The sequence below is a fragment of the Lontra canadensis genome, unplaced genomic scaffold, assembly GCF_010015895.1.
Source record: "Lontra canadensis isolate GAN:19392208 unplaced genomic scaffold, GSC_riverotter_1.0 scaffold38, whole genome shotgun sequence".
In the NCBI taxonomy this organism is placed as follows: domain Eukaryota; kingdom Metazoa; phylum Chordata; class Mammalia; order Carnivora; family Mustelidae; genus Lontra; species Lontra canadensis.
Window position 1 is genome coordinate 12,957,665 of NW_022631032.1, and position 27,044 is coordinate 12,984,708.

The 27,044-nt window shown below is 47.9% G+C and overlaps 1 protein-coding gene across 1 annotated transcript in view; it reads right to left on the bottom strand.

Moving 5' to 3' along the window:
* Nucleotides 1–27,044, bottom strand: part of EPHB1 (EPH receptor B1) — a 416,986-nt gene that overhangs the window by 109,410 nt on the left and 280,532 nt on the right. Inside the window, exons 4-5 of the mRNA XM_032869646.1 lie at nucleotides 25,181–25,336; nucleotides 3,973–4,308 (exon numbers count right to left, since the gene is read on the bottom strand). Coding sequence (XP_032725537.1) covers nucleotides 3,973–4,308; nucleotides 25,181–25,336 — 492 coding nt within the window. The remainder of the gene's footprint in view (nucleotides 1–3,972; nucleotides 4,309–25,180; nucleotides 25,337–27,044) is intronic.

A 27,044-nucleotide genomic window follows, 5' to 3' on the forward strand; every position in this document is an offset into this window, starting at 1 on the left:
GGCAGAAAAAAGAAGTAAAGTTTGTCATTCACTTTAATTCTCTCTGACAGCCAGATGATCCGGCCATCAGTCTGAATCTGGGGCCAGGTGCCAGAGAGTGGCTGGAGGAGTCAGTGGTGATAACAGCTCTGTGCAGATCGCTTGGCCACTGGAACAGAGACCGTTCCATCTGATCTGGTCTATTTTAAACTCCAAGCAGCTGTATGCAGTGCAAGGCTGCATCCCCGAAGACCTCACGTAAATCTGAGCTTGCATAATTCATGACCAGCCCCTACCAAAGATGATGGACATTTTTTTTGACAGCTGAAGTAGCCCAGCTATGTGGCAATAGCTTAGAGAGAGCTTACAACCTCCCTGGCTCACCATAATGCGATTTTTGATCAGTCGGAGAATAAAATGGCCACGAATCTGAGTTTGAAACCTAGAAACATCACTGCCGGTGGTGAGATGTTGAGCAGATTCTGAAAGCACTCTGGCCCGTTTCTTCCTCTGGTCCACCTCAATTAGCCATGGGCTTGGCACACTGGAGGTGCTTAAAATGGTAATAAGGAACTCAGCATGGACTTGGCACATTAGACGTGCTCAAAATGGCAGTTTTCTGCCACTGCCTATGGGCTGGGTGAGGATCTGATCCTGTTACTCTCCAAGTGACACAATATCTTTGCATAGTCAAGACTATAGACATGACTGGGGCAGTCACAGGAGACGGAAGCCCTCTGCCTCTCAGGACCCAAGAGATCCCTCAGTGTCCCCCCAGGGATGCTTGTCTCCGTGTGCCCTACGGACCAAAAGATGATTACAAAACCTCCCACAGTCTCGTGTTAGATCAGCCCTTAGGGCCAAGAAAAGCCTCTTGGTAACTCCCTTTGGTGGACTGATGCCAACCATAACCTTTTTACTAGTTACCTCAATCAGCTCAATGAGCTGCCTGCTTCCACTGGGTGGGCCTCACAAGAGCAGTGGGAGGCAGCATCAGTGTGGCATGTCTGGGCAGCCCTGAGAAAGAAGGAGCATGACAATCTTGGATCTGCTGGACAGTTAGAGCCGCATGCCCAGCTGCAGACATGGTCTGTAGCTTCTGACCAAAGGAAGAGCCAGCCCGGAGCAGCAAGCCAGCCTCCCAGGATCGAGTCTGCTATTCATGAACATCAGGCTTCTGATCAAGTCCAAGACCACTTAGCAACCAACTTTGCCAAGCCCTTCTCTCATGTGACCCTCACTGACAACCACGGTCAAGCTCCAAATCACCTCGGGTATCACTTAACAGACACACAGTCATCTCCATCTCGATCCAGAGGCAGGGAAAAGTCTTCTAGGGTTCCGTGTCACAGAGACGTGGCATGACTTATGGACTTACATGGGTCCATCTACCTTGGCCCTTCATGTAGCAGAGTGATGTGGCTTTCATGATGCCTGCTACTTAGTCTCTCTTTCACCTCTTATAAAACTTGTCACTTAGGGGCGCCTGGGGGGCTCAGTCAGTTAAGCATCTGACTCTTGATTTCGGCTCAGATCATGATCTCAGGGTTGTGGCATCGAGCCTGGCATCAGGCTCTGCGGTGAGCATGGAGCCTGCTTAATATTTCCCCCTCTCCCCCTTCCCCTCTCCCTGCCTGCCCCCCAAAAGTGTCACTTCTGTTTGTGTTTCTCAACTTCTCTTGGACAGTACAGACCCAAGTGTTTATTTTGGGGGATCTCCTCCTTTAAAGGAATGATCTGATGGTTAAAAAGTTTGCATTCCCACACAGCTCTGCCCCCAAGCATTGTGAAAGCACCACACTCCTCAGAGCCCCATAGCCCACCAATCAGGACCTGTGTGTCACCTTGTCATTTGTCTCGTTATAACCACATGCCACCAAGAAGCACCCTTCTCTCATTGATTGTAAACTTTCTGACACCAGAATTCCAGATTCCCAAAAAGAAATCCCCCATTGGAAGATTTCGATGGGGCTGGGACTCCAAAATCAGGGAAAGTTAAGAGAAAAGGGACTGTCAGAGGAGGAACAAAGGGCACGAGAAATCCACTTCTGGAGAAGCAAGTGAGTGAGGATGACAACTATCTTGAATGCTGGCGATGCTGGGCCCCTTGCAGGATCCCCGATCCCTCGGCGCCTCTGCAGCCTGGGAAGGTGCAGATGGCAAGATAAGCAGATGGGCAGGTTCGGGAATAGCAGGGTAAGGAAAGGGAGGGGCAGGAATCAAAGCAAACCGCTATAAGTGGCAGGTTTGTTCGCACATTCTTAGAGAGAGAGAGCAGACAGCCAAGCCCAGCATGACATGACAGCCTGGCAGGATTATTAGTCCCAGAAGCTGGGACACTAAAATATTTCAGCCAGTTTTCTGCCTTAAACTCTCCAAGGGGAACACTGCTAACAAAGGCTGCCCGTGTTCCATGCTCCACGTGATCCAGAAATTACCATCCCCTTTTCTTGGGGTAAGACAGACTGTCACAACCTTTGTCTCCATGGTGCTGGGGCTGTGGTCACCAGCTGGAGGCTTCCACACTTCCAGGCCTGTTTTCTCACTGAACACGCATGCATGCAAACACGTGACCATACGCATGCATACAAACACGCACACACGAACACACACTTGCTCATGGCAACAACGCAGCCATCTGGACAGCCACGCTCTCCTGCAACACCTTTTTTTCTCCTGAGTTCTGACAGCTTAAACCCAAGAATCATCTGCCATCAGAGACGCCTGGTACTGAAAGAGGCAGAAGGAGCCCGAGGATGGGGAGATGAGGAGCAGACGAGGACAGAGTAGGGAAGAGGAGGTTAAGAAGGGGGAACTACAGGGAGGGAGAGAGCGAGAGAAAAGGGATGTGCTTGGCTCCAGCTATTCCACTAACAAGCTGTCCTTCTAGCATCTGTTGATTGAGAAAAATCCATAATTCCAAATAAGATCACAGTCCACTGCCCATGACCCCCACTGCCTATAGACTTTCCCTCTGCAGTCTTGCGCCGCCACCCCAGGGGGAAGATTGCTCATTTCTGTCTAACTCCCTCGGTATTTACCGCACATGCACGGTACACACGCCTCAAACGCACCCTGCTGCAGATCTGGATTGCGTGTCTATGTCCTGCAAATTCTGCAGTTAATGAGTTTTCTGGGAGCAACCGTGGTGTCCAAGTCTCACTGTATCCCTCACGGTGTCTAACCCACAGCTTGGCACACACATCAGAGGCTAACTAACTCTCCCTTAATAAGGAGGGAGTAATAAGGAAGGGAGTGAGTGCATGAATGGACTGGTTAGATGGATATAAAAAGAAATAGGTTGTTGCAAGAGGTGTAAAAAGTAATAAAGAGAAAAGGTCAGAAGAGTAAGAGATACAGAAATAAAGAGGAAAGAACAAATGTGTTTTGAGCTGTGCGTGCCACAGGGATGTATGGGCTCTCGGCAGTGATCTATTGCCAATGATGAGAGGTCTCTATCGCAGTGTAGCATTCATCTCAGCAAGCTACACAGGAGGACACACTCTTGGATTACATGGTTTAATTGAAAAGTAACTCTATCACATGATTTCTGAGATGTTTCTTTCATTGGGTTTTCTGATACAGTAGCACTGGGGTTCTTAATACCGTGCAGGGCTTCCACCCATCCACCTACCCAACCCCCCACCCATCTGTCTGTCCATCTACCACCCATCTGTCTGTCCATCTATCTTTCCAAGGGCATTTGTTGAGCCCCAGCTGAATGCAGAGTACTGGGTTCTACTCCGACTTGGATAGACGCCTCTGCCTTTGTGCTGAGCTCGAGAATATCCCTCAGAATCCAGATCACCCTCAGGGATGAAACGCTACACCTGTTTCCTCCATGGCCATCAATGCCCGTGGCCTGACCCCTTCTCTCCTGCGAGGAGACGGGAAGGCAGAATGGGTGTGGCCACAGCTTTGTTCCTTTAGAGAGAGGGACAGGGAGCCAGCCACACAGACAGACAGAAGGAGCACAGATGCCTTCAGACTTACCAGCTTGGTTCGTGGTGATGTTGACGGAGACATGCTGTGGGGGGAAGGGGCTCTTGCTGGACACTCCGTTGACGGCCTGGATGTCAAAGGTGTAAGGGGTGTGGGCCCACAGGCTGCTGATGGAGACTCGGCACTCAGTCAGGCCCAGCTGCCGGGGCACAAACTCCACGTTGTCATCACAGCGGGAGCAGCTCCGACGGTCCGCGCGGCACTTCCTACAGATGATGTTGTAGGTCACATCATCACGCCCACCTGTCTCCCTGGGCGGGTGCCACTCCAGAATGATGGACGTCTCATTGACGATGGAGATGACATTGCGGGGGCCTGACGGGACACCTGTAGGAGACAAAGAGGGGCCCAGTGAGGTTGGACAGAAGCCTCCTCCTCCAGCCTCTCTCTGTCTTTGGTGTGTTCCCACCACACCATCGTCTTGCATGCATCGTCTCCTGCCCCTCAATCCCAAATTTCCACACTCCAATCCATCCCGAGAAAATGTGGTGGACAGAGATGACAACCTGTCCCAAACTCCCCTGGGACGACTTCTTTCAGTCATGTGTGCCAAAGGAGAGGAGATGCAAGGACCTGGTTTCAGGCCCTTTTGTTCTCAGGACTATGCCACTCCCCCTAGCCAACCTGAGTGTATAGTATGTATAGTATATTATAATATAGTATACTGTATATAATTTGTATATACATATGTATGTATATTATATAATATGTATATAATATGTATGTATATTAGACACTTACTGGATTCCTATAGAATTCAAGGGTTGAGGGACACAAGTGGCCCATCAAAAGTCCAAACAGATCCTGCACAGATCCAACAGGCATCCTGCACAAAACACCACACAACTTGGGGTCTGTGTGGTGTATACATCTTGGGCTGTTTCTCTGAAGGACAGGCTGCCAGACCACCTGCACAGATGAATATTCACAGCGCCCAAGCTTTGGTGCTTGAAGACAAGACGCAAAGTTGGGTGGGAGCTTCATACAAGCCACCGTTTTTGACCCAACAACATAAGAAGAGCATAGGGGTTTGTTCCAGATACTCTATTGGCTGCTTTATACACATTTACATGGGAAGATACAATGATTAATTCAATTGTATAGAAAGGGAAACTAAAGCTGGCTGTAGATCACGTGGTCTATAAGAACTGAAGCCAGTATGCAGACCCATGTCCCCCTGAATCCATAGCTCATGCGCTCCATGACAGCCCTGTGCTGCCTGCTAATGAAACCAGCTATCTTTCCCTACTAAGAAAAAAAGCCGTCTTCACTTCCACTTCCAGTAAGTGATGTACTACGTACTTCCAGCAGTACGGTACTCCAAAGGTTGATGGTCAGATCTGTTCCTGGATAACAGGAGATTTGAACAGACTCTCTCTCCTACAAATCAGTCAAGCTCACTGGCAGTCAAGGAGAGCAGCCCTTTCCCTCTGGACAGCTCTGTCTAGGGCTCCCCTTCATCCCGTGGCAAAGGTGGAAAAGCCTTGTTAAATATGAAATTCTAGAAAGCCTGATCCTTGGTGGAAAGGCAACCTATTTCTGAATTACCGGCCACATTGCTGGACATTTGATGAAATCAGAGAATCTGCCCCAAAACAGAACAGATCACAGCTCCTCCCCAGCTGAGCGCTGCCTATCCTCGATGCACTGCGAAGCATATCACGGTGAAAACGAATCCTACCCAGAAGCCCCCCTTCTGAATGGTGGGTCTGCTGGAGCAGCCGCCCTGGATAGTAATGCATTCAGAATTCACGCACGTGACTGTCGCCAGCTGAACGAAGACATGTGTAAAATGGTTCATGCTGAAGACAGGAATCAAATGCCAACAAACAAAATGAGGGAATAACAACAAGGTCGGGGGGCACCAGGGAAGGATTCTGTGTTGAATCAGTCAGCAGCAAGCAGCTAGAGCAGAAAGCAAATATTAAATCGGATTCTATTAAAATGTGAAAGAAAATCAGTACTGTACTATATAAAGCCCATTAGACCTGAGCTAAAGCCCAACTTTCCTGCATTCTTGTGACAGGGCAGGATTCATGAAGCATTTCTACTGAAGTCTTGCAAATAGCGTTCGAGAATGCCCCCACCCATCTGCCCAGGGATAAACATCCGTCACCTCTCTGGAATCAGCGCGCAGCCAGGCTGGAAGGGTGGTGGGCGCGGTCTTACTGGGCGGGCCGGCTCCACCCCACGCTGCACTATTCATTCACGTGCGTACGGCCAGTGCCTGGCTTGGACACGTCTGTTTGCTCAGACTGATGAGATTCGGACCTAAAGCTCCCAGTGGTCCGCGCCACCGCTCCTGGGCTCCGCAGAGAGCCCAGCCTCTGCCACAGACCACCATCTCTCATACCCATAATAGGTATGTTCATGGAGGGCTCGCTCTCTGCCGGGCGCGGGGCGAATCCACTAACACCGTTGTCTTATTGCGTCGTTGGGACGTGGTAAGGCTCTCACTGGAGGGCAGCCTTGGGTGGTGGCTCAGGGACCTGTATTGCCTGGGAGATCACCTGTGTGCATCCTACTCCAGTCTGAGAGGCCCTGCTGTGGGGTAGGGGGAGGATACAGATGGGGTAGCAGTGAGGACCCCTGCTTGTGGTCCTGAGTGGTGGAGGCTTTAGTGAGATAAAGGCAACAAATGAGGAGCTGGGTGGGAGAGGCTTTCCCTGTCCCTTAATCCAGTGGTGTCCCTAGCAGCTGGGAAGACCCCAGTCAGTGCTGTCCCATGTCTGCTCCCCACTTAGGAAGAAAAGCGGTGCGTTTCCAGGAAGGTTATTTTCATATTTACTTAGAAATAGCCTTCATATAAAGCAACTATGGTCCCCTTCTCATTCACGGCTGTATTCCAGAGAAGGACATCTGTGGTGATGTGAATGGGGGCCTATAGGTCCCACAGTTATTGAGTCCAGAACAGTTTATAGTGAATCTTTTCCTTTCGAAGAGCGCTGGGAGGACCCAATATGTCTTGCTGTGTGTCTGCAACCGTAGGGGTATGTCTTGTTATCTCTGAGCCCAGCACAGTGCCTGGGCTCACAGTGCAGGTGGCCCAAGACTGGCTGTGATCCTATTCCTCACTCATTCATTCCTTTAACAAATACGCCGGTGCGGTTCTAGGTGCTCAGGGGTTAGGAAAAAGCCAAACAGAAACCTTGAGATAAGTGAGATAACTCAGGTAAGAATAAGGGTTCTGAGATAAAATAGGTTAAGATTGCCTCCCAACAATGCTTAGCTCCTGATCCCTTTCTCAAGAGTTTGGCTCCAGGCAGAGCAAGCTAGGGTCCAGTGTCTAGGTGCCTAAAACACCAATGGTCCCTGGTCTCTGCTCCACTGGCCTAATGCTAAGAGCCACGTCCCTATCTCCTGTGCTTGGAGAGTCTGACCAGAGCAGGTTCGGCCCTTGAATAAACCTCTTTAGGGGGAGGTGGTAGGCCCCCCCTTCCCCACCCAAACTGCACTCCCTGGGTTTGAGGCCTTACTCCTGCAGGGAGCATTTGTCCTACACCAGAGCTCCCAGCAACATCCCCAGGAATGAGGCCAAATGAGACAATCACACAAAAATGCTAAAAAAGGGGGAGTAGAGAGAGAAGTCAGAGGGAGAAGAAAATCTGTCATCTCCGTCAGCAAAAGCCCTCAGTGCGTGCAGTGGCAAGGCTGGGAGCCACAGTCTCCTTGTCTAAGCTCCCTGCTCTTGCGTCTATGTCCTCGTTTTTCTTAATTACATACAGACAGGCTTTTTGAAGCTTCTCTGATCTGTTGCCACGGTTACTACTGATGAAAGCTTCCTGTGAAAAGGGCTAAAGAGACTCAGTCCTTTTAAAAGATGGGAAAACCACTGAGCTGGTTGAAGTGGGAGGGGCATGGTAGGTCCTGGGTTATGAGGTTGGGGCTCTGTGTCTTCCAGAATGTGCCAGAGGTTGGCTCAGCCTGCATGAATACAGTTGGTATTGGGACCCCAAAGAGTTAAACAGAAAACATCCTTCCGGAGATACAAAATTGGCCCAAGTGTTGCCATATTGAGAGAGAATCTCCTGCTTCTTAATGTGATTTAGGCCAGATGATTTTTTTTTTTAGAAGAATGGAAAGACAGGGTGGGTGGGAGAGAGTGGGTGAGTGTATTTGTAGGCATTAAGCTGGAAATAAGAGCACTCCTGAGTAATCAAAGGGAACATCTGCTGAAGATAGGTAAGTCCTGAAAGCCAATTCCTTTATCAGGAATCTTAATAAGGCCAGTTTCCTGGTCTCGGAATTTAGATGTGAACTTCAGCCTGGTTCAAGGTGCCAACCAGGCAGGGTGCAGCCAGCTATATACTGCCACAGCCAGGGTCTACAGCCTTGCATCCCTTCCCCTGGGGACCTGGTGGATGACAATGGTGATGTGGTAAAGCTTTCCTGGGAGACCCCATGTGCAGGCTGAGATCATGTTGCTCTGTGTCAAGCCAGAGACAGTCTTTTCCACATTGTGTGCACAACCCCTTGAAGAATCTGATGAAAGCAATGAAGATTTTCCCAGAAAAATGGACAAATGCTTGAACACACGTGATTTTTTAGAGGTTCCCAGGGATTCATAGCTCCTTGTAACTAATCAGTGAACTCCCTTGATGTTCACAGCAACCAAATTCACAAATATTCTCTTGTTGGTGAGCCTTGAGAAGACAATCTTCTAAGTCTTAATAGTTTCATCTGAAAAAAGTGGTAGTTTTGAGGATGTAATGAGATATTATACCCAAAGAGTTTAGCTGTGTGACAGGTACACAGAAGACCTCCATAAATATCATCTTCTATTATTAAAAGTATTGTCATTATTAGGTGATTTGGAACCCCAAACTGCTCATCCAGTTAAGACTGATCTTATGCAGGCCCTCATTCCTTGAACGGAGACCGCATGTCCAGAACTGTGCTGGGCCCTGTGAAAGCCATGAAGATATGGCAGTTACAGCCCATGATGCTGGGAAACCCAGATGCTTTTTAGGGAGGTGAGCCCCGCTACCCATGGTGTACTGGGAACTGTGGACACATACAGGTAAGGATCAATGTAAGTAATGCAGACACAAAGAGTTACAGATGTCTAAGAAAAGTTTAGGTCAACGTGGAACAAAATACTCAGGGATGGTATCTGGGCATCTTGTCTACAGGTTGGAGCTATAGGAGGAGAACACCTTGGAGGCTATGTGCTCCAGTGTATATACTTTAGGTCCCCTAACACCTGCAAGCACATCCAGGAAGGGGGAGAACCCCAATCTTGGACATGGGGCTATATCTCCAGAATGGGTCCTGCTCTTTTTAACCTCTTTGTGCATCTTTATATCTGCTCCCTGACCACCCAAGAAGTAGTCTGGCTTTGACATGGTATCTGGGCTTCCTTGTTCTCCCTTACCCTGTGGGCAGGGAAGGCCCTCTTTTACTCCCACAGCAAACTATGTCCTCTACTCAATCTTCCTTTAGGAGAAAGGGTTGAGATAGGGCCTGGGAAGGAACCAAGAAGGAGAGTTGATACTCAAGACTCTTAAATTTTGTAAGTCAAAAGAATGCACAGAAATGTTCTTGTGACTGAGAAGAGTCAAGATGATAGTTTGGGAAACTGATTGGATACTTTATGTGGGCTAAGGGTTAAGAAGCAACAAAGAAGGAGATTGAAAAATGACATTGGGATAAGGATGTGCAAAAGTTATGGTGTGAGGACCCAGGTAGTCCCAGACTGGTTATCAAAAATGGCAGTATTATTGGGACAATTCTTTATTTACTGCTCACCATGACAGAGTTACATAAGGAACCATGTCTGAATAATTGGGAGGCTTCCTGGAGAAAGGGTGAAATCCTTTGAGATTTTATGGAAAGATAGGAGTCAAAGACAGAGACGGAGCTGGAAATGGGGCTGTAGATGTATGATGAGGTCTTGTATGGAGGCAAAATGTGCAGAAAACTAGGTCAGGCTGGTTGTTATACCTTTACCCTTAATACAGCACACAGGGCTGAACGCAGGATGAATTGGAAGGTAACGTAAGCCAAACGAGAGAAATTTTGCAGAAAAATGGTAGAGTTATTGAATAAACATGAAGTCAGTTTCATGATCAGTTGTGGTTCTTTCTTTGGTAACTTGTTGTTGGAAAACAATACCAAACAAACACATAAAAAAACCCTCTATTCTTCAAGCGCCATGTGTGACTATGATACTTCCCATGCTAAGTTCAGCTCGCTCTCTCTCTCTCTCTCTTTATTTCTCTCTCTTTCCCTCCTGAGACACGAATTCCTCTTCCATTGTTCTTGCACAAGGTGTAGAATTCCTGGGAGAGACTGGACGAGAATGACCACTGTCCTAGAGGAAAATGTTGTGATGGGGTGCTTTATGCTGGTTCAGAACCTTGGAGAGGGGTATATGCCTGCAGACTCCCAGCCCCCTTCAAAGAGGTGCCCTGGATGGCAGTGGGGCAATTCCTAAGACTCTATGTCAGTAACAGCAGTCAGTGGCAGCAGGAGTTGTCAGCTCTTCTCACTGGGGGATGTGGGGAAGCTGTTCGAGGGTGTATCAGAAAACCACAAATAATTTATCAGAGATCTGGTGCAAAGTGGGGGCATCGAAATGAATTAGTGAGGTATCCTCTATTCAGTAGTAACAGCTAAGAGAGGCTTGGGATCCTTACAGAAAGGCAGACCAAGGACTGTCTATAGTTTGTGAGTGAGAGTTCCAGCCATTTGGAACACCATTTGCTTACTGTGAAGATAGTAGTGTGTAAAGTTCTGAGGTGTCCGTTCCAAAGAGGAAGTCTTGCTGGAGGCCTGAGGCAGCAGGGCTAGAAAGCTGAGGGGTGGGGCAGGCACCCTGGTTGCTCCCCTCAAAATGTAGGCTGTCCTGCTGGGGTAAGAAGGGGAGGTTGATGAAACCTGGGGAAATCATTGCTTCTCTTTTCCAAACACCTCTGGATCCTGATATTCTCAGAGACAATTTCATGCCACCTTTGGAACCAGTTTCAAATGAACCCAGGGACATAGGCTTCCTGTGGACAGACACCTGTGCCATTTGCACAGACATCAGAACAAGACACTGATTGGTGGAACTCACTTGCATCATACCCCTAAGTGAGTGATTAATGGTGGCTGGTTTCCTAGAGCAGATTTCTGCAAGGGCCTCTGAAAGAGCAGAGCTTTGGTTTCCATTTGGTGGTGCTCTGTATGGAATTCTGAGTTTTGTTTTAATAACAGACCCTGTAGGCAAAGTATGATCTTGGGTATTTAGGTATGTTCTTTGATAAAATCCCATCTTCCCAACATTTGATGAGGTAGAAACTATTACCCCCATTTTATACCTGAGGAAACTGCTGCTTGGAGACATTAAGGAGCTTGCCCAAGTCACGTGGCTGGTGAGTGGTGGAACCAAGACTTGAAGACAGGCCCGGCCAGTCCAAAGCTCATCCTTAGCAACTATTTTACCCCGGGCGGGGGCACCTGAGGGCATAAGGTGTAGGATGGATGCCCATGAAGCCGGGTGCTGGGGGGAGGGGGGATGGGTCTCTCAGGGTACCAGGAAGCTCTTGTTCCTGAAGCATTTCGGGGGCTTCCCTGGAGACACAGAGCCACGGCGGTTCCAGCACTGCACTGAGCAAGTCTGCACGTGTTGCTCATTAGGGTCTTGGAAACACTGGGCCTGTACTCAGGCAATTCTCCTAATCATAACAGTTACTAATAAGAAGAAATGATTAGTCAAAACAAGGAGGGACCCTGCTGAGAGGGATTTCAGAAACATCAGAGAACCCAGTGTTACACATTTCACCAAACACCAATGTTGGTAGAAAGTACTCCTTGTTTCTCCTGCTTCAACGGAGCTAATTGTCTGAGAGAGAGAGGGTGTATTTCACTTTCTGGGAAACAAGACAGGGCCTCTAGCTGGTCTAAGCTGGAGCCCAAGTATCTAGTTGCTACAAGGCTGCAGAAGCCCTCAGGGAGGATAGCTGAGCTCCCTGAACCTAGAGAGACAGCTCATCTGAGTAGGATTGTCCCCCGCCACTGCCTATGTGGGGGGAGGGACACAAGACTAAACTTCTATTCATGGTCAGAGGTGAGGCCGGAGAGAGGGAAGCTTTGACATGACTCCCTCCTACAGATTCCTTGGGAATGCTTTAAATCAAGGAAAGCTAGAGGTCATGTCATCCTAAAGACACGGACTTCCAGACCTCTTTCCTAGCCCTGAAATGAGGCTTAGAGGCCTTGTGGAGTCGTGAAAGAAACACATAGAGAAGATCAGGGCTGAGGGCCAGCTTTTGCCACAGTGTGACCTTAGGCAGGTCACTTACATTCCCTGAGCTTAATCTTTCATTGACGTGTGACTGATCAATCTGACACATTTATGGAGACCACAATGTGCTATGCCCTCTATATAAGATTATGCTGTTCATAAATTCACAGATATCTGCCCTGAGGAGTTCAAAGTCTCCAGGGGAGATGAGCACCTCTACAACAGCCCCACTAACTGACAAGGCTGGTCAAGATGCACCCCTAGAAGCATGGATTGTTCATTCAATTTTCCTTGGGAATGTACTGAAGGACCTTCCAACCATTGTCCCTTTCAGTTCCTAAAGAAACTTGTGCCGTCCCTCTCCACGTATACAGGAAAGATCCGGGTTCTACAGACAACAATCCAAGGTTAAGGGAACAAGAAGGGAAACTGAGAAAGTAGATATTCCTCCCAGAAAATTATAGGTCATCCAAAATCAAGTCCTCATTCTGAGAATTCATAGACACACTTATTCTCAGAACAGGGAGAAACCTTGTAGATCACCGTGTGTCCCTGGTGGTGAATGCCCTCTACAGTCCCTATGTGCTTGGCCAGCCTCTGTTTGATCCCTCCAGTGATGGGGAACTCACTACTCCCACCACTAAGGAGCCATCTCTTAATGATAACCATAACCTATTTAAAAAATATAATGAAGGGAAAGTACCTACTCGCAATAGCCACAAAACCCATAAAATACCTAAGATTAAATCTCACAAGGCCTGTGTAATAATACCTGCATGAAGACAACTATAAGACTTTACTCAAGGGCACAAAAATAGACCTGAATACCATGCTCCTGGATGGATAGGCATATCATAAAAATCATAAAAATGACAGACCTTCCCAGGGAAGTTCATACATTCAGTGCAATCCCAGTCTCAATTTAATAAGATTGTTAATGAAAGGCGCCAAGCTGATTTCAAAGTTCATCTTGAAGAAAAAAATGCTTGAGAATGGGCAAGACATTTTTGGCAAATGAATAATATGTAGGGGTTTGATTTATAAGTTATCGACATGTTTATCAAGTTATCATCTTTACAACAGTTTAGAAATGATGCCAGAACAGAACATTCTTTCAATGGGGAAAAAAATAAAAATAAGTATACACAGGCATTTAGCAGATAATAAGAAAGGCATCTCACTAACATGTGGACAATTCGGGTGGAGCTGATGGGATGTTATTTTTAATAAGATATAAGAACACCAGTATCCCATCTTAGACAAAAATAAATGCCAGATGGAGGAAGGTGCTAAACATAAACACTATATAAAGAATTGAAAGAAAATATAAGAGATTGTTTTTATACCTTAGAGTGGAAGGACAAACACAAAACCCAAGCAAAAAGTCAATACACAAATCCCCCAAATCAGAAAGAAAAGGATGGTGAGATCTGAGTTTAAACATTAAAAACATCAATATGACCAAACAAAACAAAACAAAACAATACCCATAAATAGAGTTAAAAATCAGCAGAGGCCTGGGGTGGGAGGGGGTGGACAGATGTCACATATAATTAATGGGCACCTAGAAATCACATTTTTTTTTAGTAGAAAATGGACAAGGGTTATAAACAGTTAATTCTCAGAAGACAAAATAAACTGGTCAAGAAATGTATGAAAAATACACACTGATTTACAATTAGGGAAATAGTAGTCAAAATTACTAGGAGATCAGTCAAATTGGCCAAAAGTAAAAGCTGGCCTGTGTGTGGAGAAGCAAGATGGAAATCCTCGCGAGAGGTGTAGATGTGTTGAGTGTATGCGCCCACCAACCCAGCCACTCTATTTCTAGGTGAATTTCTTCCACGAACACCAGCGTGTGTGCCCCTGAGGTGTGTCTAAGCATTTGTGCAGTAGGGTTGTTTCTATTAGGGAACCGATGGAGTCAGCGCAAATGCTCACCCAGGGGGCCCTTCTAACATAGCAGAGGGCACTGGTGCCTGCCCCGCCCGATTCTCTCTGCCCCACCCTCACAGAGGACAGACACCAGCATGCAGATCACGTGACGAGTCTTAGCCAAGGAAATGCCATCCTGTGCTGTCTCAAGCGGGGTGTCATTAGCTTGGGGCCATGCCACCTCAGAGACAGAGATCCTCCTTCCTGAGGGAAGCAGCCTCACCCTGAGGGGAGAGAGCCCTGAAGCGGCCTGGGCAAAAATTGGGCCCAGCCACTCACTCACTTACTTACGTGCAAACCCTTTTGGGCCCCGGTTCTCTCCCCTGTAAATGGGGGATAATAGTAGCACCTAGCTTACATTCTGTGAGACTGATTGAGGAGATCTCCCACGTCAGGGACTCAGCACAGCCTCCCACGTGGAGAGACCTCAGTCCGTGTGGCTATTATGTCCCTCTTGTTAGGCACGTACATTCCCCATCTCATCAGTCATCGTGGAGCGCCGGAGCACACAGCACCTGAGGTCCACTCAGAAGAGGTCTTAGTCCCGGAGCAGGGGCTGCGGGTAGGCGCATGGCTACCCTCATCGGAGCTCAGCACAGATCTTTCCACTGGGCACGGGCATGGACACTGCCCTTTGCTCACAAGGAGAGTGAATTCTCACCTCACACACAGTTCCCCCTTTGCTGGCCAGCAGACAGTGTGCTCTTTGTGGAAACCGAGCAGCCCTCCATCTGTGCTCACTGAGCACTGTCAGGGCTTGGCGGCAACCACAGCATCCCACTGCCCACAGCCCACTTGCCCCTGTCAAACCGCCCACCTTCTGCATACGTCTGGCCCAGCACAGCCGGCCTGTACCAAGCTTCATCTCACTACACAGATGCCATGAAGGCCTCATTCCAGACGGCACAATTGAACATCCTTTGTCCCCATTTCCAAGGTGACCAGAGCTCAGAGGTGACCCAGAGGAACTGCTCAAAAGGCTGTCTTGGGCATCTCTTGCAAGTCTCAGAGGGCAGAACTCCACTACCACCATGACCCTGACCTTCTCTCTACAGAACGGGGTGGGAGGACAGAGGGACCTTTGTGTTCAGTGGCATGGCCTCTGGCACAGGCTGCAGGGAATCCTGGTCCTTCCACGGGCTGACTTCAGACTGTAGCCTTCTCCTTCTCTGCAGAGTCATCTGTGATCGTTTCTGGGGAGTCCAGCCTTTAAGCCCATAGCCAATCCCATTTCATAATAGTTCTCAGGTGTCTGGCTCTGATGGGGCACTTTCCAGCCAACTGTGTGGTAAGTTTCTCAGAAGATGAGACACACTGTTTCAAAATAAATCACTACAAAATGCCTGCAATCCCAGTCCTATGCCACACATAATTCAGAGAGCCTGGGCATAGCCAAACTGACTATGAGACCCATTTTGTTCACTTGGTCCACCTTCCCACACAATTCAGAAGCCCTCTCAGCAGGCATCACAAGCCTCTCGTTTATAACTTGCAGTTAGGGGGTGGTCTCTAATTACTCAGGGGGCTTTTGTTCTCTGGACAATATTTGTATGCCTTCACACTAAGTTGAAAGTGGCTTCCTTCTAAATCTTTGATGACAGGGCAAGACAACTGGTGTCCTGGTCTTTGTCACACACAACTGAAGCTATGGTGATGTATGTGGGTCTCTGGTTCAGGCTTCCTTGCCATATTCACAGGTATTACTAAACCGGAAAATCTAGAAGGTCACAGTTCCGGTTTGGGAAAGGACTGGCTGATACCAGGTTTCTAACAGAGCAACTGGAGGGTCAAAGAATGAAAGATGGGGGTAGAGAGAGGGACCGCACCCCCCCGTTGCCCATTATGGAGTTGAGGATTGATTCTGAACCTCTCAGACAGGGTCAGTGGTCAGTAGCAAGTGGATGGGGTGGGGCAATATGGGATTCAGAGCTGACAGTGGTGACCTTGAAAGGTGACTATAAAGACAACAGTGGCCAGAAGTCTAGGAAGGAGATACATCCAGAACCCACTATGAGACTTGCGCTTGGCTCTGACTTGGGTGTCAGAAGTGGATCAGGGTCTGATACTGATCTACATGGATGAAAGGGAGGAAACTGGAGGAAATCAGAAGGCCATCCGGAAAGCACCCATGAGGATCTGGGGACCAAGGTGGTCTGCACAAATGATACAATGATTTGTGATCACATTAAGATGGGGGTGGAGACAGGGAGGGATGCTGTCACAATACAGCCAACCAAGGATGGCTCTCCAGGAGTATTGCTCTAAAATGCCCATTTACCCCCCACTTCTAGTCTCTTCTTATTTTGGTCTATGCAATTTTGATGTGACTCAGACTCCCCTCTTGCACAGCAACCAAAACAAGGACAGTCCTTTACTGAGCACTTACCACATGTCTGACACTGAGTTAGGTATTTTTCATACATTATCACAGTGGGGACAATAACAATATCTTCATTTGATGGAAAAGAAATGGAGGTTCAGAGAGTTTCAGTAATCTCCCCAAGAGCACATTGCAAGGGAAGGGTGGTGCCAAGAGTCAACCCTGGTCGATCTGCTTCCACCAGCCCGGCTCTTACCACTTGACTATGTGGGGCACCTACTGTGTTGGAGAGGATCCAAAAAATCAGACCAGCATGTCACAGGGCTTCCCGTCCAGTAGACGGAGAGAGAGCCCTATACCCGAATAGCACTAACCAGTGTAGAATATTCAAGAATGTGCAAAAGCAAGGCATCTTCCTTCCTTCCTGGGGATGAGGTAAGATGGGGGCAGAGGACCAAGGATTCAGAGATCCTTATTTCTGATTGTCTGCAAGGAAGATTTAGGAACCAGGAACTGCAGCTCCCATCAAATTCCAGCATGCCTCCCGGACCAGCCCCATCTGGAACCAGAGCTGGCAAATTTGGCATCGGAGCCATCACTCCAAGACCGCCAAGGAGCGTCCGTGCCACCACAGGGCCTAGAACCCCAACGCAGGTGGCAGTTTCCTTCCACATTTTCAAACAAGAGAAGAGAGCAGATTAAATGAATATATTTTACCACAATTCCCTCCTCCTTCTGAAACTGCACGGTTAAAGCAGTGCTTTGTGGGCCTCATGCCAAGAGGGACAAGAACCAGCATGTGTCTCTAAGTGTAAGTCAGGCCAAATGACATTGTTTCTTTTTCCAAATGTTTATGAGTCTGCAGAGAACAAGGGTATATAGAGAGCAGGACTGGGTTTCAGCAACAATAACTGAAAAAGGTAAACAAATCCTCGTGTACCAAAGGAGGAAATGTTCGCTAAATGGGAATGCTACTGCTTGGGTTTTAGCTCAAAATAAGGTAAGTAACTCTAGTAATAGTCATAAAATAAAATAGTTTATTTCCACTGGGTGCTTCCTATATGCCAAACCATGTCCTAAATAGTGTTATGACATGTAATATACCCTTGACAACACAGGGAGGCAGACACCCATACCCACTGTATGAATGAGAAAAGGAAGACACAGAGATGCCGTGTCACTTGCCCCACATCACACAGCTGGCAGATAGCAAAGCAGGACTTGAACCCAGGCACAGACTCTAGAGCCCACACTCCTAACCATCATGCTAACACTTCTCATTTGAAAGATGACAAAAATTGGTATTCAAAATAAGCTAGACTTGAAAGAGCCCTATGCATAGGTCCACAAGACAAAATTTCTGAAGTCACATTCATCAGGGCAGGGGAAAAAAAAAAAAAAAGACCTAAATGGGAGTATTTCCTGAAGGACAAATGAGACCACTGGATGTGTGGTGGCCCAGTGTCTGGTGGGAACTAGGGCACGAGGATTGCACCCCGGTAAACAGTCAACAGTATCCCAGGCACAGGAGAAGACCCATCACATTTCCACCGAACCATGCTCTCGGATGAGGGTCCCGTGGTTCTTTCTGGCTACCACACCACATCTCGAGAATGTTCTTGATCAATGTGAGAGACTCAGGAAAGGCCAGCTAGGCCGGTGCAGTTCAGGACATCATGTGTCATGGGGAACAAAGAACCTAACAAGCATTTAGCCTAGAGTAGGTGATTCAGGAAGGATGAGAAAGCTGTCTTTAAACACTGCATCTGCTGGCCCAGGGAACATCGGTCCTCAATGGTGGACCCACGGTGAGGAGGGGAGGAAGGCAGGCCCCAACCCAGTGGCCAGAAGGCTCCCCAGTGAGGGATGACAGCTGCCTGGCCATGGAGCTGAGCTGTCTTGCAAAATCTATCAGCTGTCTGTCATTGCAACATTCAGGTTGTTGGAGAGAGAGGTCAACACTGAGGACGGATTTGGGTGGCAGGACCTCGAAGGCGGCTCTGAATGTTAACAATCTGGGACTCCAAACGTCCTCGTGATGAAAAGCCCACAACAGAAATGGAGCGTGTCCCTGGCTGTCAGCTTAAAACTTTGAGCTCGCCGATGTCTCCTGAGGTTTAGACCCACTCGGGTCAACAACTGTGAAAGGAAACTGGAAATGATAGAAGTGTAGAAGTTTGTTTACGAAGGCAGCGCTGACCCTCCCGGAGACAGCAGCGACAGTTATAAATAGCTTTCAGCTGGCTGTCACCGTCCCTCAAAGCTGCACCCAGGTGGATGAACCAGCCAAATCCAGGCAGCCAGCAGGGCGGGGCGCCCTCCAACTCTTGTTCCGCTATGACCCTTCTTGGAATTTTACCTCAAGGAAAACACAGTCTGCCTCCCCCATGAAAACAACGATGTATCTTCTTCGTGGGCAGCATGCATCATGCATCAGAGTAAACTCAAGCAGCCCTTTACCTCCAGAATGGGAAACATGGGGTATCGCTTCCTAAAGCCCTGGTCGGCAAGGAGTAAAGCAACCCTCCCTCAGTACATGGCAATTCCAAGATTTACAGGGGTAGACACTTTTGAAGATCGGCCCTGAAGTACGTAGGCAGACGAACCAGCAGTCCCCAGCTGACAAAACTGGACCCCTGTCTCGGGAGGTCTGTCTGTGATCCTGGGGGAGGGGGCGCCTCCCTGCCCTGTTGGTTTGCAGTTTGACACCTCCAAAGGTTTCCTCGTGGCTGAGCTTTTGCTGGCTGGGGTGGAAGCCCAGCTGAGTGATGAGCCCATTAGCCCTTTATATCCTTTCCCTGCGCGACCCTCTGAGCTCAAGTGAATGATCCCCACCATTCATAAATTAATCATGAATTAATTTGCCTCAGTTCCTTTTGCCTCAGTTTCCCTCTCAGCCCTCTCTGAGCCTGCTCTAATCAGGCCATGTTCCCTCTTCTGTTTCCCATCATTGCCCACAGCCCCAGCTAATGCTGTGTCCTGGAGTCTCTATACCACCCAAAGTGAAAAGGAGGCAGACACAGAGCTGGGACGGCTGGGGGTGTTCTGAGAATGAGTGAGACCCTCCCCGGAAGCACACAACCACGGATGCACACTCACACTCACACCCATCTCCCAGCCCACCCCCGCTCTTCCACACACAAGTATTGCAGTCTCTGTCTCTCTCCAGCCTGATACACGGGCGCTAAGGGGAGGGGCAGGCATTGTGGTTCCTGTCTGCAGAAATTCACCTGATGGCCCTTCTCCTCCAGGAGCCATAAAGCAGAGGGCAGAGGAACTCAACCTAATTCTAAAGCAATGTTCTCAAAATTCAGCATGCTTCAGAATCACCTAGAAGGCTTGTTAAAACTAAGATCACCACCTCCCCTCCCCCACTCGCTGAGTTTCTCATTTGGCAGGTCTAGGGAGGGGCTGAGAATTCATATCCCCAACAAGTTCCCAGGTGATGTCGAGGCTACTTGCCCAAGGACTGTATTTAAACACCACTGCAGGAAAAAAACAGAAACAAAAACCATCACAGGCGATTTTGGGGAGCGTGGCCCAGGAGGACTCAAGACTGGTGGGAGGTTTATAAGCCTCTGTCCTTACAGACTTTTCACAATGCCCCGAAGGCCGTCAGGCCTGGCTGCAGAGGACTTCCTTGTTTTCCTGCCATCCCAAAGCCCTCTGGGGCCTGGTGTCCCCCTGGTGTCCAATCCTCCAATCCTCCTCCAATCCACGCAGCCTGCTGGGGAAGACCAGGGTCTGGGCAGCACCACCCCCCTGACGCAGTCCATCCAGAAGGCATAACCCCTGTGTCGCAGGGACCACCCTGCTGCCCGGGACAGCTGGGATGAAAGAGGGGAGTATGTGAAAAAATGAAGCAGGAGCAGTAGGAGAGGGAAAGTGGAGTGTGCAGAGATTGGGGAAGGAAGAATGGATTCCTGTCCTTCTCTGGGGGTGGTCAATTCTAGAGTGAAAGCAAATCACCACCATTGCCATGGCTATTGGCAACAACCTCCTAAGAGCTACCAAATTTTAGCTCTCACATGTGAGTTCATGGCCTCAGAGGCAGACAGTCCTGAGCCTTCATCCTTGGGCTTCACTGACATCCGTCACGTAATTCTCACAAGCTCCTGATGGAAGTTCCATCCTGATCACACCAGCTGTGCTGGGCACCAGGGCACAAAGCCAGGATTCATACCCAGAGCCCCTGCTTTACCACTCAGCCTCCCAGCCTCTCCGTGTGAGTCAGCAGGGGGGTGTTAGGGGGTCCCCGGGGTACCCCAGAGGGCTCACATGAGGGGATGGCAGAAAGTTCCAGAGGACAAGACAATAATCTCTGAAGCCCCTTCTTCATCACATTTCTATGATCAAAACTGCAGTGGGAGATCCACTGCGTTTGAAGAAGAAATAAAGAAACAAGACAAGCACTAGCTTGTCTCTGTGATCCATCAAAGTTTCTCCCATGTGGGTGACAGAAAAAGGGTTTTGTGGTCAGAAATGTAACAAAGAAATTATTTTTACACCACTCCTTCTGCATAGTTTTTCACAGACAGCAATTTTATAAGGCATAATTATCTATTTTCACCTGCCTCATAAATTCCTCCTTTCCATTTCGTCCCCCAGTAAACTAGAAATTATTTAAAACTGAAGATGTGCATTTTGGTGCTTGGCTTCACACAGCTATGCCCTTCTCCACCACTGTCCCCCCACCGCCCGTGCTCCTGGCAGTTCCCTTTCTCCACTGACCCTGTCACATGTGCCCCATGCCATCAGACCCTCCTGTGAAAAGAAGCATGTCTGATCCTGAGGAGGGGAACAAGCTCCTGTTCCCCAAGGACTGAAAGCCAGTCTTGCTGGCCACCACTCCTGCCTGGCTTCCTGGCCCCTAGGGAGCAGCTGGAGTCTAAGATGCTCAGGGTGTACCTCCTTCCTCCTTCCACAGCGCATCTGGTCCCAATGACTATCCCCTCTTTGTTTCCATCAGGCCAAGGTGACTGTGTGGTCTAGGGCCACACCGTGGGTTCTGCTGGAATGCCCAGAGCAGGGGTCCTCCTGGACGGGGAGAATGTCACTTTTTTATTTTTAGAGCTCCAACATCCTCGCATGCCGGAAGCTTCTGTATCTGCTGTAATCTTCACACTTTCCAGGGATGTAACTAAAGCAAGTTCTAACATAGATTGAGAGTTTACTATGAACCAGGCATCAGGCCAAAGGCTCTATAAAACTATTTTGCTTAATCCTAGCAGAGGTGTGAGGATGATGGAGAAGGAAGAAGGGAGGTGTGTGTCCCTAGAGCGGGATCAGGACCATTACCAGACTGAAGCACAGGGTCCATCAGGCTCCCTCCTCTGACTTTACTCAGAGTTCATACTGGTCCTTGGGACACTGCTTTGAGGTACAACCGAATCCCTGCTGAGTCCATGAAGCTCGTCAAAGACAACACTGGACCCATAGGCATGCTGCCAGGGACTCTCAGAGGTCAAGGGGGTCCTAGGTTCTCCCAGGAGAATAAGAAGAAAATGAAGAAATGCCCACTCAAGGGTACACAAGCCATTAGGCACTCTCAACGTTTAGATTAATTGAGAATAAATGAACACTATAGAACTACTATGAATGTATATGGGCTGATCCCAGGAGACTAAATGGATTCATTAAAAAATGCTAATTTGACTGCACTATAGGTATTTTAGCTTTGTAAAAGAACACATTTTAAATCATGAGATTCCTTATAAAATCTTCAATATTGTCAGGGAATGAGGATGACTGATGATATAATCCCCGTTAAAGATGATGGCAATGGGCCAAGCCTGAGGCCTTCCAGACTTCAAGGCCTGAACTCTTGGACTTCTCCACTACCCACCTAGACATTGCAAAAGCCCACTGAAGGACGGAGCTCCCCCTTACCTGGGTCTTCCCTGTGCCCTGCCGGGCCACAGTGGCTTTCTGGCTGGCTGGATGGGGAGCCTCACTTGCAAAGTTAACAAGCACCTGTGTCCTCCCCTCCCCAACCATGGCCTCGCAGGGCGGGTTGGGCCCATGCCTGGCTGCCTTGCTCCACCTGAGGAACCAGTCAGTGCCCCCAAGTTTATAAGGTCATGCCTGGCCTCGAGAGCTCCAGATATGCTTCCTGTATCTGAAAAATTATTTACTGTGGTGATGTGTGATGCCTTTTTAAGAGAACAGATGGCACCTCCAATTAGAATGCTTTAAAAGGAAACCCTAATGAGATTATAAAAGCCAACAAATTGACTTTTTCATACAGTACTTCCCTGGTACACAATAAATCAAATATATAATGAGCCTCAAAAAAATAATAGGTTTATTTACACTTGTTTTGCCTACTGTTGTGTTATAGCCCAGCCTGGCCTCTGGGTCCCTCATCAACGGCTTGCTCCTGCAGGCCAGGACCAGGGGCTAGAAAATGCATCCATGAGCTTCTCTGGGGCCCAACCACACAGACAAGTGTGGCTTGAACTTGGCAATTTCTGGTCTGGCCCTAGCATCCCACATCTGGGCACATAAGAATAGAGAAGCATGGGAAGGGTGTAGGGACACATACAGGCAAGTCTAGCACTCATCCCCACTCTGGACGAGGTGGAGAGATTTTAGTGGGGCCACAGGGGATGAGAAAGAGGTGCTTACCCCCACAGCTAGCTGGACCAGAGATGGGAGAGAAAAAGCCTGTAAAGTGTGATCTTCGTGAAATGAACTCAGGATACAGGTAGGCAAAGCAGAATGAGGGTCTGCAATGTGCAGACTGAAAGCTTTTGGACATTGCTATTTATTCCAGGAATCGGTCCTTTGGTTCAAGTGCTTCAGGTCAGGAAGCTGGAAGAGAAGACTTGAGAGGTGGATGGGAGAGGAGCTGTATATCTACGAAGACAGCTCACATCAGCATTCTGAGCATTTGGTCATCGGCCTGCCATCCATGTAGGTGACCTTAGGCAGGGGATGGATGGATTTACTGGGTGTGTCTGCTGAAGTGGGAAGCTGGAGGCCCAGACTTCTATTTGCCCGAGTTAATCTGCAGAGACAACTCAGACAGCAAGGCAGAGTTCACGTCAGAAGCAAATGGGAATGGTTTTAGGAAGGGAGCTGTGAGACCCTGGGAGTATGCTTTGGAACTCATGGAGACCAGTCTCCAGTATGAACATCCAGGCAGCAGTGATTCAGTTTCAAAGGAAGTGCATTAAACCATGCTTCACATGCTCACCGAGACCCACAGAGGAACCCCAGAAATCAGTGGGGATGATACCACCACAGGAAGACAAGGACTCCAGTCAGCAGAAATGGAATAATTTCTGCTCATATCAAGCACCAGAGAGGGAGGTCTGGGGAAAATCCATTCACAAGAGGATGAGCTTTTCTTCAGTTCAAATCTATAAGCATTGATGGATCTCAGAACCTTGATCTAGAAGATACTTTCATTCCTCTTCCTTCCCCAGCAAAAGTTACATACACTGCAAGGCCAGAATTAAGAAGTTCTTCTATTCAGAGCTGAGTCATTTTTTCTGTCCATCAAACTACAAGTGTTTTTGAAACATTCCCTCTGTGCCCTTCTATCCTGGGGGTGGGAGGAAAGAATTTGGTTCAAAGACGTAAAGGGAAGTCTAGGGAGTCAGGCAACAGCATCTAATGCAGAAGGAAGTTGTAGCAAAACTAGAGGCTGACCTGGAACACTGACTTCCAAATATGATGAGAATACTTAAAAAAAGAAAATCCCTGTTTCAGGACTACAACACTTAAGAGAGTGGGAACAAGTTCTCTAAAGTGCTGTGAAGTCATAATCAGTTCTTCTTATCCCTCCATGATTGTGAGAGAGAAGATGAGACAAAATTCTCCCCTCTCCCCTCCCTGAATCCCACCCAGGAAGTGGAGTTGGCTCCATTCACTTTTGGTAAAATGACTGCCCTTCCCTCCACAACAGAGAATGGGAGAGAGGTGAAGCATGAGCCCCAGATTCTAGAATTTCTGCCTCAGAGATGATTGCTGTGGCCAGAACTCTGGTCTTATCATTTGGCAGGGGCAAAGGTGCTGCACTCTACTGGGCACAGGAAGGGCACTGGAATTATTACAAAATACCTGGGCAATTAACAAAATTATTAGACTCTGAGAAGAGCCTGGACACTGAGATACAGGAAGTTCAGTGAAGATAGAGAATATTGTCAGCTGTCAAGACCAAGAGGGCTTCTTGGAGGAGGTTGCTAGGAATTGTTGCAACAGCCTAGTGGATCTTGAGTTTGCACTCAAGAACTCTTGAGGCTATTTTTAACATCTGGTGGGCAGAAGTTGTCTTGCTTCAGTGGGAGGAACACTCTTCCATTTTTTTTTTAAGATTTTATTTATTTATTCGACAGAGTGAGCTAGAGAGCACAAGCAGAGGGAGCAGCAGAGGCAGAGCAGGAAGCACGTTCTGCCCAATGCGGGGCTCGATCCCAGCACTCTGGGATCACGACCTGAGCCAAAGGTAGACACCCAACCAACTGAGCCACCTAGGCACCCCATGAACACTCTCCCATTTGAGAGGAAGAGGTAAGAAAGAACATAATAATCTTGACCTTGTGCTATTAAGCATAGGGGCTCTGTATGCCCCATCTTGGAACTGTCCGCTTCAGCACCACAATCAGCATTTCTGCTTTGTACTGCAATCTGGTGTTTTAGTCTCCACTGCCTACCACTTGCACTGTCAGGGAACCAAACTTCACAGCCCAGAGTCCTTTCTAGACACTTACTAGTGCATGCCACTTCTGGGGGGTCAAAATCCGCACGGTAATAGCCGGTCCGACAGGTACAGATGGGAGACGCTTCTGAAGGGGATCTGCTGTTGGAGGGGCAGTGGGAGCACCCCTCAGCTTCCTGGCTGGCCTTGAACATCCCGGCGGGGCAGGCTGGAACACAAAGAGACCATCTGAGAATTAATGGAAGAGTGGCAATAAGAATCAATTCCTTCGATAGGGAAAATGAAAGATTCTGCCCCCCTTGAAAAAGACATTGAGATATACTTCCTTAAACAAAGTGAGCATTTCTGATTGAGGAAACCCATATTTAATACTTCCAATTCTTTAAACATCCTTAGTGGAATACCTTCCATGGTACCAATGTTCTCTCTCACTTGAACAATATGAATAATGATTCTTCCCTTTCAGGTGTGTCGAGAGATTTAATTGAGAAAATGAATCTAATGTGTAGCTCAGTGTCTGGGACATAAGTGCTTTATAAATGGTTATTCCTTCCCTATTCCACCTGGTTAACTGCCAGGGCCTTACCCTGAACCACTCATTGAAAAAAAAAAATCTTTCCTAATATCCTCGAATGGGAAGGGTTCCTGGTTTGTAAATGAACGGTATGCATGGTTCTTAAATGTCATGTTGCAACACACGTGAGGGTCACTGTAAGCTGTGTTAACAAGCACTTGTTATGAATGATAGTAAAGAACTGAAATTCATGAGTGATTCTTTAAAAAGAAATTAAAGTGATTTCAAGGTCACTGGCTTAACAACATCATTTTCCCTTAATTGCATTTTTAAGTGCTTTGTGGGGTGTGGCAAAAAAAAAAAAATTGGCTTTGCAGGCAGTGCTCCAGTGAATGTGTCATGCACTTGGTGTCGTCTACCCTGTATATGGCAGTGGAGAAGGTTGGGAATGACTTGGACAGCCCAAAGCCCACTAGAGGCACCCTTGGACATGAAGCATGTTTTCTTAGTCCTCTGTGTGGTCAGTCTTTGAGGAGCTATGCCCCAAAATGTTTGGCTCCAGGCCATCCCTTGGGCTTTCACCATGCTTCATCTACAGAGATCTTCTACTCCAGACATCTGGGCTCCTCACTGCAGATTCCTCAAAAGACTGCTCCTGTCTGTTCTACTTCCCTGGGGCCCTTCCTCATCCTCACAGATCTGGGCTCTTCTTGTCCCTGGGAAACCTGCTCACACTCATCCTCCTTGGAGACAGAGTAAAACTTACTGCATGGTTAATTTATTTGGCTTTCTCATTAATTTATTCAATAAACATTTATTGTGAGTCTTCTGAGAATCTGACCCAGGGAATTTAGAGAAGAGAGCCTGCCTTCAAGGAGCTCTTGATCTAGCATAGTCCTACAATTATAACACAGGGTGACTGTTGCTGTAACAGAAGTACTATTATAATGGCTTCTACTTACACAAAGCTCATCTTATCAAATATATTGTTCCCTCTGGAAAGTACCAAATATTCCTTAATAATAGCAGTGGCCACCATCTGTTAAACATTCTTGTTAAGTGCCTTGCATGTATTACTCTATGGGGTAGCTATTATTATATCTATTTTGCTAATGAGGAAATCGGGATACCGAGAGGTTAAAAAAATTTCCCAGAATCAAACAGTGGGGGAAATGAGAGTGATGATATATGTATAAACTATTTAAAAAATACCCACAGCTTTTCTACTGAGACAAAGAAGGACTATTTCCTACGCTAGAAAAGTTTTCCCAGCCCTTTGCTCACTAGAAGTAAAGTACAGGGTATCAGTTACTCTGGAAATGCCCTGGGGCAGGAGCTCATCTCTGATGCAAGGTAATTTCTGGAATAGAATGCTCTGGGATGGCATAGCCCAGGAGTGTTC